Raw genomic sequence first — 18,268 nt, forward strand, 5'->3', positions numbered from 1 at the left:
TTGTGGTTTTTTTTGTGTGGATAAAGGGGGGGGGGGGGGTTTGTTGGGAGAGAGCGGAGGGGCGATGAAGAGCAGGAAAGACTCTGCAAACATGTTCGCCGTGAACTAATCTCTTTGGATGGTATTGTCAACATTTCATCTTTGACTGCAAAGGACCGGAATGGGATTAAATAGGATCTATCTGTGTGTTCTGCCTTCTGCAAAAGCCTGACGCCTCCCTTGAGATCTAATGTTGCTTTGAGGAATGTACAGAATCTAACATTAAAATTGATTTGATTTCAGAAATGCCTCCTCTATCATCTTCTATTCAGAGTCCAAGTCCAGAATCTATGAACGGTTGAGTAATTCAGGAGTGGATTCTTTCTCCGGGGTCCTCCACGATGTCCACTGTAGGCTTCCCTGCGTTGTCCAACAGGGGGCGCCACTGTGGGGCGTTGACGGCGTCCAGCAGTGAGGCCAGCTCGACCTCCAACTTCCCCACCGTGTCCTCCACTTTCTGCGAGAAGACAGGGGACGTATTTTGTGTTTGGTTGCAACATGAATAATGCATGACCGGGTTGTAGTATGAATAATAGAATCGCCACTCATAAAAAATACAGTCACGTATTCATGTGATTCAGAGGCCAAACAGCTCGTAGGTAAAGGCAGAGTAAAGACGGCGAGTGTGTGTGTGTGCGTGAGGGGGGATGGATCTGGAGACTTGGTCGGTAGGGTCTCGTTGGTGTTTTCGGAAATGGTGGGTTTGGTGCAGTGCCAGTTCTCTCTCTCTCTCTCTCTCTCACACACACTCGATTCAGACAAAGGCGCTGCAGAGGCTTTTTGGCAGCAGGAGTCGCAGAGATGGAGAGAAGGAATTTGATAATGATTCTGCAAACATTCTCCTTTTACCTTCTCTACCACATCCAGCCGGGTGTGAAGATTTGTGTGCTCCTGACACGCACTTGAACGCGTCGCTCTCTGCCTCAGCTCGGACTCGGGCCCTGGTGGGAACACACAATAGGTGCATCTCTGTTATGGACTCAACAGAGACGGCAAATAAGCAATTTAAATGAACTTTACTCATCAAATTTGGTTCATTGGTGTGATGGGGACATGACTCAGCTCGGGGATCACGACCGTATGAAGGCGTTTGTTGTTGTAGACGAGACGCTGTGCACAGTCAGAGACCTCCATGAGATCACAAAGGCTACAGTTTGAAGGCTTACAACACACTTCTTTGCACAAACACCATTGTTGCAGTCATTTTCCCTCACAGTTATGTTTCCAATTATCCGCTCCTCTTTGAAGCCGGAGTCTGCGTTTCCGTTCTGCAGCACCGTCTGGCTGCAGGCTGAGCTCCCATTGATACATGTTACACTTAATGAATACATAAACTTCTCACTCATTTATTCCAAACTGGAAGCAGCCATCACTCATTCAGGGCAGGACATTTGCAGTGTCTTTGGCTCAAAGCGGTCAGGACTAATTCCTGAGCGACTATGATGGTATGAGCTTGAGTTTCAGCTTTTTCTCCTGGAAGAATTTCTCTTTTCAGCTCCCTGTGCACTTTTCCGGCAAAAACAATTGCTGATGAACTGTTTGCTGGTAACTTCCACAAGCCGAAAACACCCCGAGACCTTTACTGAAAACTGCAGTGCTACACAGGATTTCCATAAGACTTTGTCGGGTATTTACTGACTCTTCTCTTTTCCTTTCTTTTCCCAAAGACACAGCAGCAACTTTTTAAGCTTTGGTATTCAAACTCTACAAAATCTTCACTTTAAATCAGATTGAACCACAATGTTGAATTTGTCTTTGTCTGATAATATTCCAATGAATATCTCAGTTATCTGGGCTTTGCTTCCAAAAAGAAAATGAAGAGGACGATGATGAAGAAGATGAAGATGAAATGAAAGAAATGCGCCCAATCGTTGGATTAAAACTTCTTATCTTTTCATTTTGTCTCCGCTTTATTCAGCAGTAACTTCATTATAAGCCTGTTAAAGTCTTTGGTCTCTCTACTTACCAGAAATGTTGTAATCGATCCTATCAGTGTCGACTCTAAACTCTACAGACAGGCACAGTTCGGCAAAAAAACCAAAAACATTTGCATAACTTAATCTAAACGTTGAACTCTCTCGATTTTATAATGATTTCCCATGGAAACATTTTACAGGCTCCGTTGCTCAGGCCTCAGGGTGCCAAGTGCTGTACATCTAGGAAATGAGCCAAGGAAAAAAAGAGAGACGCTCTGAGTGGATGAAGGCAGGAGTCTTCATCAGATTTTCTCCGAGCAAACCCAGCAGATGTCTGCACGGGTTCTGCTCGCTCAGTTCACGGTTGACTTGGTAAACCTCTCCTGCTTTAGCTTGACAGTGACAGATGAATCGTGTGCTAAACAAAGGAGGCGGAGGCCAAAAGTTGAAGAGGAAGAGTTTATCAAAATGTATCATCTTGAGTTCACTGAGTAGTTAACAACAGAGCTGCTGCGTTCCCCATCTGCACAGTGTGTGTGCGTGTGTGTGTGCGTGTGTGTGTGTGTGTGTGTGTGTGTGTGTGTGTGTGTGTGTTGTGTGTGTGTGTGTGTGTTGTGTGTACGCAGTCTGTTTTTTAAGAGGGGAAAATTTGCAGCAGAGAACTCCATGCTGATGCTCATGATGAATGTCTCGCCCACTAAGTGTGTTAGGAAAAGGAAGGAGAGTGTGTGTCTGTGTCTGTGTGTGTGTGTGTGGTGAGAAAATATGATGTGGCTGCAGACAAAGAGCAGGACTGGCTGAAACATTATATCAACAAACACCCGGAGACATTCCTGCACTCCTTCCTGTTTGACTCTGTTTCTGTCCTGAGGAAGAGTTTGTGTCTAAACTTTAACGGAAGGAAGTTGAGAAATTACACAGTAACTAACACACACTCCAAGAAAACACTCCACCAGCAAGGAAACACAGATATGATGATCTAACACACTAACTCTATCCAAGCACGACGGGCTCTCTCCTTCTCTCTCTCTCTCTCTCTCTCTCTCTCTCTCTCTCTCTCTCTCACTCTTTGTGTGTGTGTGTGTGTGTGCATGCATGTGTGTGTTGTTTCATAGGACTGTAAGATTCCACATGGCACTTTGCCAGGGACCAGGAGCCCACTGGAGCGAAAAACTGAGCATTAGGTCACGACAACAGGGTGTTCACACACACCAGCCAGTGTCACACTCACAGACACACAAACTCACACAGGGGGTCTAGCTTGGGGGGGCTAACGAGGAATAACTCTCCTCCATCAGCTCCAGTATCCAGTGTGCTGCTGCATGTGTTTGCATTACATCAGCTTTCTAAAAGTATATTTATAGTTTACGAAAAGTAACACCTCAAACATAAAAATGACACTTTAAAGTTTTACACTGTGGAAAAGCCGACATCCAAATGCTTCCAATGATGTCATATACTGTATAATGGGATCTATTTGGGGCGAAGTGTGATGTTTAATGTGTACCAATAAAAATGCAGCTGTAAAATAGACGTTGTTTTTCCAAATTAACAGGAATTTAAGGGGGAATTTAAGAGATAATCTAGTATTTAAAAAGTTACATGATGCTGCTGCTTTAATGCTGAAAATCTGATGAAAACACATCAAAACTGCTTGAATCACATCTAACATCCTTGATTCTGCCTTGTTTTCATTTGTTCCTCTAAGCGAGAATTGTAATCATGTCATGCACACGAAGCACAAAGACAATGAAGCTTTTTAATTATGGAATCAATAAGTTACACACTTAGTTCTCCTCCATCCATCATGAACTGAGAAATACAGTCAAGGAAAAGAAGGTGAAAAGGTAAGAAATCACCTGGAGTGCATTCTATGCCTCATAAAAAAACATATAAAACTTTTGACTCTTTGGGCCCCACCCACCCCCTCTGCCTGTGTGTGTGTGTGTGTGTGTGTGTGTGTGTGTGTGTGTGTGTGTCCAAGCTTAGTGCAGCTTCGCCATTCTTGCAGCATGAAGTCACTTTAATCCCCCCGTCAAAACTAATACAGTCAGCCGACGATGTTTTGAGTTTAGTGAGAGCAACTTGTGTGAGTTTCCATGGAGTGGTTTGAGTTGTGGAGGTAAACAGATGAAGAGGAGGAAAGACAGCAAATGCATGAAGCAAAGAGTCGCTGTTGAATCTCTGCTGACAGTTTATTAGATTATGTGTGGCTAAACCTGCAGTGAAATTAGTAACAGATGTGCCGGATATTCCCTAACACACACACACACATGCACGCACGCACACACACACAATGTCATTTTCATCCAGCCGTCACCTACACACACATCTGTGAACTCTACAATGTGTCATTTATTATTCAGCAAAGATAGTTTAAGGTGAATCCCGGGCGGAAATGTCGATCTGACAGACAGAGACGGCGTTTCTGCAAAAATCCTGCAAAGCCAAACGTATTTCCGCTTCACCGACCTCTCAGTCAACCCTCAGTCCAAACACCTCTAAGAGACTGAAAGGCTAATCTACTCAGCTGTTTAACCTTTGACCCCCCCCCCTCCCGTCCAACTCCATCCCCTTACCTGCTGCAGCGTAGCCAATCGACAAGAGGAGGAGGAGGAGGAGTGGGAGCGAGGAGGTGGAGGGAGGGGTCATGGCGAAGAAGGGAACCTGTGGAGGGCAGCTGGACAAGAAGAGAGAGAGTGAGAGTGTGTGTGTGAGAGAGAAAGAGAGGAGAGAGAGAAAGAAGAAGTACTTACAGTGATTCTGATTGTCCCGAAAACTCCTCAAAATGCAGATCAGAGCGACGTCTCTTTCCCTCCACTCTTCCTCCTCTCTCTCTCTTTCTCTGGGTTTTCTCTCTTCCCTGCTTCACTCAACCCAGTTTCCTAATGAAAACACGAGATGAGGAGTGAAAAAAGCTGAGTGATCTGGGAAGGGGTGGGAGGTTTTGGTTGTGGGGAGGGGACTCAGATCTCGGCTCTGCTACGGCCCAGGATCGAATTTGGAGCGAGAGGAAAACTGACTTCATTCTTTCTTCAAACGCATCATTTATTATTGCATGGTTTTGAGTTACATCTGTCCAGAAACGTGTCCTGTTCGGCTTCATTTAGTCAGACAAAACGCTCACCAGGCCACTTTGTTTGCGTCGTCTTCTTAAGGTTACATCAGATGCGATCGATGATACAAATAATAAATGATAAAGACGAAGCTGAGACCACCAAGGTTTTTTTTGCTGTGAAATACGTCAGAGTTTCCGTTTAGCAGGAAGTCTGACGAATCTAAATCAATTCAGTTAAACAGAGTGACCTTTACAAGCTCATTGATTGGTTCCTGTTATTTCCACAGAACTCACACAAACACACACACACACACACAGCGAGAGAGAGAGAGAGGCTGTTACATAGTAAACACCGTTATCTTCATTAAGCCAGACGTTTCTTCGGCCTCGTGCTGCGTTCGCTTGTCTGGCCTCTTAAGCAGATCTGCAGAGGGTTAAGCGGTGCAAAGCAAAACTGGAGGAAAAGTGAGTGAAGGATCAGGAAGGAGAAGCGAGAAGAGAGACACACACACACACACACACACACACAGTCTGCGAAGAGATTAGGGATTAGAAAGGAAAGAGACTAAGTATTGAATATCACAAAAATAAATGACCTTGTTCAGGGAATCAAACCATCCTTATCTGGAAATCGATGTTAAATCAAGATTCAAGGTTTCATCCTTGGCTTGAGAGAGTGAAAAGACATTTCAATTATCAACTTCAGTCCAAGTCTGAGAATCTATGAAGCGGAGCGTTGTAAATTATATATCAATGTATGTCAAAGGTCGTCTTGTAACACTTCATCCAAGCAGTTCAGGTCCGGCCTGCACACAGTTCAGGTTTTTCCCCCTTGTTTTTGTTTGCCAGATGTCCTCACAGATGGACAGATGAGGACGTTCCTGTGAGAGTTGGAACGATGGGAAAAGATTAGAAGCAGGTTGTGGTAAAGGTCGATTCAGTTTGGTTGATGGGTCAAACTAATATTGTGCGGTCCCCTGCAGGACGGAGGGAGAAAAACAAATAAACAGGAAATGGGATCTGTGGGTGACATGCAGGGGTTGGGGGGGTGGGAGGGTGGGGGCTTCTCTTTTAATCAAAGGTGTTCACCTTTCACCTACTCATGAGAAACAGCAGCACTGTCAGCCTTGCTCAGCTCTTTGTGCACATTGGCCCTGGGCACACACACACACACACACACACACATACACTTCCTGTCACTAGGAGCTAAATCTCATTTGGTTGAGACGTGTGTGTGTGTTCGTGTGAATGTTGAAGTCTGTGACTACACCAGAGGACGCAAAGCTCCTCCCTCCCCTTTTAAGACGAGTCATTTGGTTTTCATTTGCCCTTAATCCAAAGGATGTGTGATCAAATCAAACACGATTAAAAATGTTTGACTGGTGAATGAAAAACAGGTCTGTTATGATTCACATCTCAGTGGATCAGTCACCTCTGTCACACACAGTAGGTCTGACAGGCATCACTTCCAAAGGTTTATCATTAGAAAACACCACCTGTGGTAAGTGAGCCACTAATGGTACTTGAAGCGCCCCCTGGTGGTTTGTCCGATATTCCACTTTTGTATTAACTTTCCATATTGTAATAGTTTTGGTCCAGTTTCTGATGTACTTGACCTGACACGTTCCTCCTCCTGTCCCTGCCTCTTCACCTCTCAGCCTGCCTTCATCCCTCTATCTTTCATTGCTGATCCTCCTCACTGCTCCCTAGATAAACACTAAGTCTGCATCTATCTCCTTAGACAACTCTGATTAGCACTACGTCACAGAAATGGGAAGTAATCCCAGTCTGAGTTCAGGAATAGAGCCACTGGGAAGGACGTGGCTCCAGGGCCGCCGAGCATGAATGTGTGTGTGTGTGTGTGTGTGTGTGTGTGTGTGTGTGTGTGTGTGTGTGTGTGTGTGTGTGTGTGTGTTTGCCTCAAGGTAATCCCTGCTTAATTAGCGCCTGGGAAGGAGAAGAGGGAGGGAGTCCAAGCAGGGTGATGTTACACCGCGGGGGCTCAACCAGTCGGTGTCCTCTTATCCCTCGGACACACCGCAGGCGCCACAGAGGAGAGGGATCCACAGAGGACGCTTGGACCGCAGGAGGACAGCGCCAACGTCCAGGATGAACTTTGCTGCCCAGTTATTCTACTCCAGCTACTTATATGAACAATTGGAAGGATGTTATTCCCCCAGGCCGGCACTGAGGGACAGCGAGGACAATGACCCCTTCTGGCAGAGGTGGGAGAATAACAACATATAAACCCTCTGGATGCTCCAGATCCCCCTCGTAGTGACAGATTTAGCTCCCCTGCCTGGTCGCAAATCTACCTCCAAACCCGGAGAAGAGAAAAACTTTGTTGTTGTCTGAAGTAGCAGACAGCCACAGAGTCTCTTTCGTTTGCTAATGAACACATTCAAAGTCTTCAATCTGTCTCTCCACCACCTCAATGCACATAAGTCACTCAAAAATGCATAACTGGCTGCTGACAAAGCCAAAAATCCTAACTTGCAGCCATCTTTGTCCTCAAATAGACCTAAACAAATCCGACACCTGCCACATTCGGATCCTTGTGGCTATCGGCCTTCCTCTCTCCTATCTCCTCCTCTTCCTTTCCCCTTCATCCTGCAGGTGATGTTGGTAGAGAAGAGCTACCTCCCTGCAGCTTCCTCTGTCCTCCTCTGCCATTGTATGCAGGTTCAAACTGCCGAACAATGCTTGTGTGTGTTTTGACCTACATGGAGAAGCAGCTTACTAGATTTTACCGCAGTGCAATCCACAGCCGAGCGTGTCTCCGTATAAGACACTTGTGGTTCCCCAGACGCACTGTGATGAATTGCCACAATGCAACATGAAGAAGCTCAGGATTGATGGACGGATTCATCTGCTTTCATCCTCACCTCCTGCTTTTTTTTGGTTCCGTGTCAAATTTAAAGAGTTTATTTTTAACCGTCGCCTCCTCTGATGTGCGGCTCTTGCGTAATCCCAGGTGCATCATCGGACCTTTGTGTGCAGTTCCATCATGGCTTGTCTGCACAACAAACTGAGACGGAGCTTTAATGGGGTGAAAGGTCACGGTATTGTTTGTGCCCCATCATTGTGATATAAAGGGGCTGGGAGCAGAGCTGGAGGGTGACAGTGCTCCACCTGGTGGCCCTCTTGAATTGTCATAGAGGTTATTTAAGACTGTAAACAACAACATATATACAGAATATACTTACTCAGCACCGTCTATGTTATCCTGATACGGCAACCACCACACCTGGAGCTCCAGGCGGAACAAATGTACAGCAAAAATGTTCTGCTGACACCATCAATCGGAATAAACCCTTATTCAGAGTAACCGACCATTTGTTCTGCTGCTTTGCTGACAAGATGATAGGGTTAATCTGCCAAGAGTGTAATCCCATTATTATGTGATACTGTGCTTTTAACTAAGTGGTTAGAAAAACATCAACATGACTGTTAAATCCAGCTCAGCACCATATCATTTATAAAGTTAAAGAGTTAAAGAGTTAAATCATACCTTTTGAATAGAAACAGACACTGCTTTATATTCAGTATCAGTCGACTCAATGATCGATCATCAATCAAACTGTCCCGAGGTCCTATAGTGCCATATTAATTGAATGAATCATAATTTGACTCAGAGGTGTAATCACTCAAACCAACTGGAAGCTGGGATGACATGAAAGGTGAGACGGAGGCATCCAGACTGCAAGTGTCCACCGTGTGTGTGTGTGTGTGTGTGTGTGTGTGTGCTTCCTTCCCTTGAGTTTTGCTTGTTAAATGTTCTGTTCCCACTTATCATTCTTGCACGCTAAACTGAATAACATCCTGTGCTAATGAAAAATAATCAAAACATGTACTCGCCGCCAGTTTCTCTGAATTAGATTGTGTAAGTGTTTAAACATTTAGAAAGCTTGGCAAACTCTTAAATCTTGAAGGGTTTAAAATAAATCACTGTTCAGAGAGTCACCTGCACTGTGACTGAACAGTAGTTCCCAAACATATAATCCACATAAATACAGAGTTTTCCATCGTGAAGCATTTATGTGCAATTCAGAAGAGTTTGCTCCTTCTCTGAATACCAGAAGCTAAACTCTTATGATGATTGAAGCAACGTACAGCTTTGACTATTGTAAATATTCAACGTTTGTTTGCGGCCAACTGCTTTAGTCTTACTCACTCATTATGTCCAGTGGGTAAAAGTGTTGTCATCTTTAATCAGAGTCATTTAGTCGGGTGGAGGTTATTCTTCTCATTTCTCTCTGTCTTCCTGTCCAGAGAGGAGCTGCATCTGGGCCCCAGTCGACCAGGGGACGTTTGCAAAGGAGGCCCTATCAGCAATGGCGCTTTGGGCCGCAGACCCACCCTCATTGAACCGGAGAGGCTGAAGGACTTTGGTGAAGAGGAATTCTCCAATGGTGACGTAAAGATTCATGAGACTCGGGTGGTCAGGGCTCCTGAGATTCGGCTAATGGATCCTCCCAAGACCAGACGGGTCAGCGTATTCAGTGAAAGGGCCAAACCCAAACCCCCTGCACCGTACCTCCGCTTTGAGGACATCAGTGCCGCTGCCTTCAGAATCCAGGGGGGGATCCAGAAGACCCCCTGCACGGTACACACAGCATGTAAAGCTATAGTTTAAAACCTCCTGAGACACTGACATCTATTTTGTATGCACTTTCTACTTGTACTACATATAACACAAAGAGCATTATACATTTGTTCCTGTCTGCTATGTTTTCTAGCAACCCAGAGTATTATTTATACAACCAGGGGGCAGCGAAAAATGTCCAGACATGAGGACAACAGGTTTAAGTTAAGCACAGTGATGTATACGGTGTAGGGAAGGAAAAATGTAATGTCCACATATGAGGACGGAGGGTCTCAGGAGGTTGATTGTAACATACAGCTCTACATTTGATATACTGTATCTCATTAATTGAATAATCTGTAGAGATTTTTGTACAATGTAAATGTAGTTTCCCAGTAATGTACACAAAACAGAGAGAATACTAATTAATAATAATTGTGCGTCCAGTACTCCAGAATATCTAAACAGCTGGGCATGGAGATCTACCTGAAGAAGGAGCATCTGCACTACACGGGATCTGTGAAGGAGAGAGGAGTGATGTACCTGCTCACCTCCCTCACACAGGTGAAAGAGAGATAAAGAGAGAGTGTATAGTTTATATATTACTTCCTTATCTTACTTGTCTTATTACTTATTGTGTCTCCAGGAGCAGCAGAGGAAAGGGGTGATCGTAGCCACGGACTGTAACTTCTCCATGGCTGTGGCTCATCACGGCGTGGAGCTGAAGATCCCCGTGTTCGTCATCACGCCGTCGTGCTGCTCCTCGCCCCGCCTCAGGGTCTACAGGGACTACGGTGCCATGGTCATCTCCTATGGCAACACTGCCCAAGACTCCAGGAGCCATGCCCGGCAACTGGCCAAGGAGAACGGATACCTCTACCTGGAAGAGTGAGTCTAACTGGAAATCAGTTTGACTCCTGTTTCAATGCTCCTTCATGCATAGAATTGGATATAAGTTGCTCTTTCATACCTCCGCCAAGGAAGTAGTGAATGCACCTGCCCACCAACTTTGGTTACAGAAGATGATTAATTTAAGATTTACAGAAGAACACAGCCTATATAGATGGATTAAAAGTAGTAATTACAGCGCCACCATCAGGTCGACCAACGCAAAATTTAATGGGTTAATAAGACAAAATAAAAGTGTATCCACATGTATTTGGAGATTATTGTTTTCGTTCTGTCTGGCCTGATGGCGTGTTCGCGTTCCATACATACAGGTGAATCATTGGTAAACATGTGAGGCGAAACCTTACATCACTTGAAACAAACAGGCAATTACTGTAAAGGTGAGACCTTAAAGTTTTACTGTATGTTACATAGCTTCTTCATGGTGTCCTGAAAGCAAAAGCGAGGTCAAACTGTGACCCTGTGAGCCTTTCAACGCCCGCATAGTACGAGAATGCAAGCGGAACGTACCATTTATACATAAAGGTTACAGTTTACCCTCTGACCCAGATGAATGATCTCATCAACGCTGTAAACAATCACAGCCACTTCACATGAAGCACTTGCAGGTACCGCGTCTTAAACCACCACTTATTCCACCGCGTTAAAGTGCCATTACGTGACGCCTCGGCCCTGACGTGTACCGAACGCATCGCAGCTCATGTAGCGTTTCAACCTCCCGACACCTTCACACACACTTTATCTGATCCTGATCTGTGGTTTTGCCGTCGCAGAGATGAAAGTGCAGCGTACCTGGCAGGTCTGGGCACTGTTGGCATGGAGATCTACGAGCAAGTACCTAAGCTGGACGCAGTGGTGGTGCCTGCCGCTGGACAGTACGGCCTCCTGGCTGGGACGGCCGCAGCCATCAAACACCTCAACGCGGAAATTCTGGTCATAGTAAGCTGACAAAACTCTCACAAAACTGCAATTTAAACTAATATCACTGCAACACTGCCGCCCTGTTGATGGATTTGTTTACAGTAATCACCCAAATGGAAATGAATATGGAAGATGTAGCGTTATTGTCAGCAGGTTCTGGTATGAGCTATTTTATTTTGAAAAGCAATGCCTCTGACTGTGAGCGTCTAATGACTGTGTTCAGTTATAAATGGGGCAATGAAGATGAAGTTTGCAAATGAGCTGTGAAATATAAACACAAAAGCAGTTCAAACTTAATATAAACAACATCATCCTCGTATTTTTCACACTTGTGGTTAATGGTTGAATAAATCGAATTCAAATAGTGCCAACGGGGGAAGAAGAGAAGAATTCTAACTGAATGTCTTCAACAGGGAGTGGAGGCGGACGGCTTCCCTCTGCTGCTACAGTCTCTGAAAACCGACAGTCCGGTCGCAGACATGGACAGCAGGCCCAATAACAAACTCTATGGAGGTACGTTCTGAGTTTTACTGAATTCTGAAGCAGGTACGAGACAACATGTTCCAGATTTTGAAGATAAACTCATTATTTTCTGCATGTTTAGTCTGTTTACTCATTCTGCAGTGAGAGAACGATGATCTTCTGTCTCTTCTCAGATCTCATGGAGAACTCGCTGGGTGTTAATACTTTCCGCCTGGCGAAGACGCTCGTAGACAAAGTCGTCTCTGTCAGGTACGGCGTGTACAACAGAGGTGTCCATGTTTCATTTAGAGGTGAGGTGCAGATGTTTTGGATGATGTGTTAATTATTCCTCCCTTGTCTCAAAGTGAGGAGGACTCTCTGGTGGCCATGCTGCGGTTTCAGGAGTTCGAGCGCTCCACTGTGGACACAGAGGGCGCCATGGGACTGGCCGCCATCTTGGCCGGACAGCTGCCGGACCTGAAAGGCAAAAAGTGAGTCATCATCAGAGGTCAGAGGTCAGATCAGAGGAGGCAGAACTACTGAGGTCACTTCTGTATACTGAGTGTGTGTGTGTTTGTGTGTGTAGGGTTGCTGTGGTGGTGAGCAGCGCTAACATGGAGCTGGAGCTGGTGAGGCAGTGCGTAGACCGAGCCCTGGTGCTGGACAAGCGGGTCAGTAAGTTCTCTGTACAGCTTGGAGACTCACCGGGGGACATGGCCAAGCTGTTGGACCTCCTGTCCCGAGAGAACGTCAGGTGTGTTTCTCTTTGGTGTACTGGTCAAACAACAACACAAAACACCAAATGACTCTGGAACCAGCATGTAATCAGGGCCTAAACCCTCTGGGGGCCCTCTGGGTTTGTGTTTGTAAACCTGATGACCTCAGCTCAGACTGGAACATTTGAATCAATTTGTGGAGTTGGAGCTCTGTGTGTGTGTGTGTGTGTGTGTGTGTGTGTGTGTGTGTGTGTGTGTGTGTGTGTGTGTGTGTGTGTGTGTGACTTTGCTCCCAAACTGTTGGAGGCTTATAAAGCAAGTCAACGATTCCAGTTCATGTTGCCATGATAGAGGGGGAAAGTAAATTAAAGCCCATGATGAAAACTCCTGCTTAACCTTTGAAGCAAAATCAACACAATTTGGTGAAATGTTTATTAAACATATGAACTACATTTTCCAGACATTAACTGGTGACTAAATCTTGTTGTATGCTTTGGAAAAGGGTTCTAAACACTAAAAAAAACCTTTCCTTTTAGAGATCATAGGGCTCAAAGCATGGCATCGTGAAATTAAGCAACTTTCCAAGCCTCAATCCGGCAGGTTTTTCTGTCCTGACATGTTGTTACACTAATCCAGAACCCTGCTGGGTTGGGGCTCAGGTGGGACCACGGGAGGGGGGGACACACAGACTGAGTCATACCTTCATCTTGCAGCTAAAAACACTAATAACTCTTTGCTGTGTCTCCTCCAGGCTGTTGGACGTTTGCCATCAGAGACACAGCGACAAGTCAGAGCTCTTCAAAACCAAGGTAGGCCGCTCATCTCTCTTCTTCACTGCCTTCCTCCTCCTAAACTCATCTTCTTTTTTGAAGCGTTGGGTTCGATTGACAGGATTATAGTTGATTTCTCAGTTATCGATCTTAGTCTTCCTGTCAAGCAAAACAATGTGGAGTCGTGTTCTTCCCTCATAACGCAAATGTTCTCTGCCCATGCAACTCGCTCACTGTCCCTAAGCCTGTGTGTGTACTGTATGACAGAGGGCTAACTTGATGTGTGTGTGTGTGTGTTGACAGGTGGAGTGTGTAGTGGAAACCCGGGATAAGACACAGAGCGCTCAGCTGCATAAGACTCTATGTGAGCGCTACCCGTCTCTATGCTGGCTGGACCGGTGACCACAACATAACACAACCAAAACATTTACATTAGAAATAAGATGATTTTCTCAGCATGCAAACACACACACACTGCTACCAATTCATGAAAAAAATGTATAAAGAGAAGCCTTGACATTATAGAGCCTGTATATGCAAACCAATGCTTATGCTGCTGCTTGGAGTTCATGTAATAGATCTGCAAATACGCCCACACACTTACAGTATAAAATCTATTTTTCAATGTATGTTTTTCAGTGTTTTAACCGTTATGTGTATATATATTTCTGTCTTTGTATCATTCTGTCTGAGGGGGTAGCGTCATTCAAAATCAACGTGTTCTCCAAATAAAACTGGATATATTATAATGTGATCGGTCCCGATGCCGTTATGAAATATTTATAGCTTGTGTTGGCGGATGATGCATTTTCCCAGGAGGGAAGAAACATGTATCCGGTTGTGAAAGTTGATTAATGGCTGGAGACAGCTCGAGCGGAGACTGGTGTGTTTAAGACGGGTTAATGCTCTTATGTTCACCAGCAGAGGACAGGGTGACCCCGTGCTGCTGCTGCTTCAGTTACTGTTCAGTTCTGCCACACGCCGACCCCTCCTGACCCCCAAATTCATTTAAAGAAATCATTTACTCACCAACTAGAAGAGCTGCAACTACTATTTATTAAAGACTCAAAATGTGCATGATTCAGATGCAGCATCACCTCAGGAGCTTTGTGCTGTCAAACCATGTGTTCTATTTTAGTCCACCAGGTCCTGATTCAGTTTCTGCACTGCTGAGCTCAACGCTGCACATCGTACCCAAGTCCATTTTTTCAACAAATGACTCTCTTACCTTCTTAGCGAGATATTCTGCTATGTATTTTGTATATTAACCATTCATTTTCAACTGTAGTGGATTTCTTAGACCCAAATCAGATATTTTAAATTGATATCAGTGTATTACTTGGTTGAAGAAGCTTGACAAAGAATATCACTTGCTCACAAATCATATGCATCTATCTACACCAAAATCTATTTCTAAGTTTTTGCTGAATCCTGGTAACTAACAAGCCAAACCAGGTAATGAAAGCATGATCAAGGTTGTGATTTATGAGAAATTAAAGCAACAGTTAAAAATTTCATTAAAATTCTAGTCAGGCTTTACCAGACATATCAGATATATTAGTGGGGAATTTTTAATCACATTCTTCACAAAGGCAGGGTGGAATTAAAAAGCACTGAAATCACTTTCGTTTAGTCTGTGAGGTAATCTTTATTGTGCAGTTAATGACAAATCTCAACCCAAAGCACTTCGGTAAGTAAAAAGCAAATGTGACGTTAGGAACGTGTATACAGCTGCTATTCTTGTTTTATCCGTTTGGCGTGCTGAGGCAGATGGCGGAGCACCATCTGCAGCAGCTGAAACAAAAACATCGCTGTCACCTCCCAAGCTGGGAGCAAACTGCATTAGAGTACCAAATCATTTGCAGAAAATATTCTCTGTATTGCACTACACATTCACGCCAAAAAATACATTATAAAACCTCTGAAAATTAGTGTTTTTAATACTTTTATCAATAAAAATGTTTAGATATTATTAAAATATTAGTTCCCTCTTTCATTGTTCTTTATAGAAAATCTGTGGAAGAAAATCGTCCTGTTGGTCCAGCATAAGAACACAGTACTTACATTTTCATCTACACTAAGATATGTTCACATCATGTCTATCAAACTTGTTATACTTTTATATTAAAAGTAAAACTAGAGAAAATCCAAGCCTCAAACTTTGCTTCCACTGCTACAATACCCATTGAAAGGGAAAAAGGCACACGGGAGCGATCCGGTGTTCCCAGCTCTGCGTCGTGTTGGTGGCCTCAGTGCTGTTTGGGGCGTTCCGGGTCGTACTTGAGCAGCAGGCCAAGAGAGGCGAAGCCGAACAGCACCGTCTGGACCAACCACAGGAAGCGAGTGGGCCCGTCGGTGATGCCTTTTTGGCTGCAAGGACACAAAAACAAACATAAAAATGCAGCATTTGTCAGTAAAACCTTCCGGATCAGGTATGTAAGCACAGATGACTTTCCTATAAAACTTTTTGAATAAAGACCTGAGCTGTGTTTAATTCCTTTCTGCACACTATGTAGTATAATATATGTAGTAATCTTCAAAGTATACTATTTGTTGTAGTGTATCACCATTTATGACTTATCTCCTTTTCCTTTTTTTGCAATGCATTATGGGAGAAGCATCCATCAACAACAAGCACAATAAATCAGAATAAATACATGTAAAAGATGTCAAATCACCACATTTTAAACTAGTTTATTTTGAGCTTGAACACACTACAATAAACAGTTGCCATGTTTATGTAGTGCTGTATCAGATCATAATAAAAGATGGAGCGACGGCACCACCTAGTGGACAATGTGAGTCATTGTTATTCTTACCGGCACATCTTCATTGCGATGGACGCTTCAAAGGCATGGACGGCCCAGGCAGCAAACCACCTGTGACAGATGGATGACAGCAGCGTTACCATGACACCGTTTCTATTAGAATCTCCACTATGCAAATACCTACAACACTGTGTCACTCTTTACATGTTCAAGATAGTTATTTGTGCGAATTGAAACAAAGTAACTAATAAATAAAAGTAAGTAAAAATGTGCCACTATGTCAATCAGTCCGGAATTAATAGGAATTGTGTGAAAAACGGGAAATACTCTTTATTATTTCACATCAAAAGCCCCAAAACACAAAAAACCCACTTATAGGTTTAAACTCAGGGTTAACAGCCCTCACATGACCTGCACACACTCTTCATTACTGTCACAAGGTGTTACTCTGATCCCCGAAACTGGAGTTAACGATATGGAAACGGTGTGAATTAACATAACAAAGGCCGGTGATTGCACAGAGCACTTCAGCCCTCTGCAGTGCTTTGCATCTCATTTGACTGTGGACAATGCTGCTCTGCTGTTAAGGGAAATCTGGGAAGTGAACACCTTTCCCTTAAATTGAAGTGGAATCCCTGCACATTTTGTTTAAGATCGATATGTATTGCGTTTAATATGAGAAAGATGTGATGCATAAGAGAGTTTCCTACACTGTGGCAGGAGCTTCGGCGATCACTTACCCTTTCCACAAAAGGCCGGGGTAATTGTCCACAAGGTGTTTGGAAAAGGTGCCGAACTGACCCAGGCTTTTATACGGGATCTTTCCGGGAGCAAACACAGTGAACTGCAAAATATAAAGACAATAAATCAGTTTATAATGCTTTGTGCGGTGAAAAAGAGCAGACGGATGCGACGTTTCAGCAGCGCCACAGTCTGACCTCAGGGTTTCTCATCTTACAACAACATTAGTCTGCTTCAGCCTGCAATTGCTTCTCTGATTCTATTTCCATCCATGACCTCATCTACAAGAACAGAGGCATGAGGTCACACAAGGTAAACAGTGTGCCAGGGTGTGTGTATTGTGTTTGTATGTGTAATGTGAGTTAGAAAGAGTTCACTGATACAAGAGGCCACATGCGGTGACATCATACAATGCAGGAGCTGCTGTTGTCCTCTTCTGTGTGTGTGTGTGGCACACATAAAGGACGGTAATCCTGCTCTGAAAGTCACTGCACAGGGGCCAAAGTTCACAGTGGGGTTAAATGACAGAGATATGAAGGCTCAGCTTTGTGTTTCAGTACTGGTAGATATTATTGATTATAAAATAAAGAAGGAATAAATGCTGATAATTTGTGTGTGTGTGTCGTTTCTTTACAATCATGAGAGAGTAGGACAAGTTTCCCCCAGTTATATCCGATTATTGACATAAATACTCTTTATTGTATTGAAGTATTTTCAAATTTTTAATTGAGTATTTGTAGTTGTAGTCATATTAAGAATGTTTAAGTATTACACTGAAAATTGAACAGATTGGTCACAAACACTCGTGTTATAAAAAAAAATGCATTTTCCAAAAAAAAAAAATACATTTCGAACATAGTTTATTTATTTTTCTTATTAATGAACTTTATTTACAGTTATTTCCTGCGGTGAACTTCGGACTAAAGTCGACCTTCGCTCTTACAGAATAAAGGCCGATAAGATTACGGTCGGCTATCAAAACAAGTGACTTGCCTTTGACCTGATATCTAAGTCACGCCCATGTGTAAATGTTCACCAAATATCCAACTGAAAATAAAAATTAGGAGGAAAAAGTACACGAAGTTCTGCCAAATATTTCGATCTCATTCATGGCTTCAGTCGGACCGAGTTTAACGTTACTCAGCAACACCGTGGCATCACAGTCATCGAAATAAAATGAAAAAAGTGCATTTACTTCATTTTCTTTTACTTCGAGTTTATTTGTTACTTTACTATTGAACTTACAGTGAAATATGTCATGGAAAGCGTCACCGCGACCATCCAAAACAGGCTGGTTCTTCTAAAGTAGTCGCATCCATCGCTTTTAGCCATTGCTGCTACCTGCTGTTGGTCCCGTTGTCAAATACGACCGTGTGGAAACAA

At 43.8% G+C, this 18,268-nt stretch overlaps 3 protein-coding genes across 3 annotated transcripts; 1 reads left to right on the top strand and 2 right to left on the bottom strand.

Moving 5' to 3' along the window:
• Nucleotides 1-4,864, bottom strand: LOC143015375 (placenta-specific protein 9-like). Its single transcript, XM_076169339.1, has 4 exons — nt 4,712-4,864; nt 4,535-4,635; nt 889-980; nt 1-496 (listed from the first exon to the last, which is right to left on the bottom strand). The coding sequence occupies exons 2-4, from the start codon at nt 4,605-4,607 to the stop codon at nt 347-349; spliced, it is 315 nt and encodes a 104-aa protein (XP_076025454.1). The 5' UTR covers nt 4,608-4,635; nt 4,712-4,864; the 3' UTR covers nt 1-346.
• Nucleotides 4,865-9,463: 4,599 nt separating this feature from the next.
• LOC143015303 (L-threonine ammonia-lyase) lies at nt 9,464-13,778 on the top strand. Its single transcript, XM_076169238.1, has 10 exons — nt 9,464-9,619; nt 10,046-10,162; nt 10,245-10,486; nt 11,281-11,446; nt 11,842-11,941; nt 12,085-12,160; nt 12,256-12,381; nt 12,477-12,644; nt 13,358-13,415; nt 13,680-13,778. The coding sequence occupies exons 1-10, from the start codon at nt 9,479-9,481 to the stop codon at nt 13,776-13,778; spliced, it is 1,293 nt and encodes a 430-aa protein (XP_076025353.1). The 5' UTR covers nt 9,464-9,478.
• A 1,239-nt stretch (nt 13,779-15,017) lies between these two features.
• tmem254 (transmembrane protein 254) lies at nt 15,018-18,268 on the bottom strand. The gene is made up of 4 exons (XM_076169236.1): nt 18,131-18,268; nt 16,885-16,988; nt 16,196-16,255; nt 15,018-15,746 (listed from the first exon to the last, which is right to left on the bottom strand). Exons 1-4 carry the CDS (start codon nt 18,215-18,217, stop codon nt 15,626-15,628), a joined length of 372 nt encoding a protein of 123 aa, XP_076025351.1. The 5' UTR covers nt 18,218-18,268; the 3' UTR covers nt 15,018-15,625.

This window comes from Genypterus blacodes, unplaced genomic scaffold, assembly GCF_046128005.1.
Source record: "Genypterus blacodes isolate CSIRO-AG114 ecotype Tasmania unplaced genomic scaffold, CSIRO-AGI_Gbla_v1 ptg000195l_1, whole genome shotgun sequence".
In the NCBI taxonomy this organism is placed as follows: domain Eukaryota; kingdom Metazoa; phylum Chordata; class Actinopteri; order Ophidiiformes; family Ophidiidae; genus Genypterus; species Genypterus blacodes.

What these genes read in the sequence shown, in the direction of transcription:
- LOC143015375 (XM_076169339.1), bottom strand. Translation starts at nt 4,607, where the DNA reads ATGACCCCTCCCTCCACCTCCTCGCTCCCACTCCTCCTCCTCCTCCTC. An exon ending in GATTGGCTACGCTGCAGCAG is followed by an intron (nt 981 to 4,534) that starts GTAAGGGGATGG and finishes TGTTCCCACCAG; the next exon opens with GGCCCGAGTCCGAGCTGAGG. An exon ending in GGCTGGATGTGGTAGAGAAG is followed by an intron (nt 497 to 888) that starts GTAAAAGGAGAA and finishes GTCTTCTCGCAG; the next exon opens with AAAGTGGAGGACACGGTGGG.
- LOC143015303 (XM_076169238.1), top strand. Translation starts at nt 9,479, where the DNA reads ATGGATCCTCCCAAGACCAGACGGGTCAGCGTATTCAGTGAAAGGGCC. An exon ending in ACGCGGAAATTCTGGTCATA is followed by an intron (nt 11,447 to 11,841) that starts GTAAGCTGACAA and finishes TGTCTTCAACAG; the next exon opens with GGAGTGGAGGCGGACGGCTT. An exon ending in CCGGACCTGAAAGGCAAAAA is followed by an intron (nt 12,382 to 12,476) that starts GTGAGTCATCAT and finishes TTGTGTGTGTAG; the next exon opens with GGTTGCTGTGGTGGTGAGCA.
- tmem254 (XM_076169236.1), bottom strand. Translation starts at nt 18,217, where the DNA reads ATGGCTAAAAGCGATGGATGCGACTACTTTAGAAGAACCAGCCTGTTT. An exon ending in CCCGGCCTTTTGTGGAAAGG is followed by an intron (nt 16,256 to 16,884) that starts GTAAGTGATCGC and finishes CATCTGTCACAG; the next exon opens with GTGGTTTGCTGCCTGGGCCG. An exon ending in ATCGCAATGAAGATGTGCCG is followed by an intron (nt 15,747 to 16,195) that starts GTAAGAATAACA and finishes GTGTCCTTGCAG; the next exon opens with CCAAAAAGGCATCACCGACG.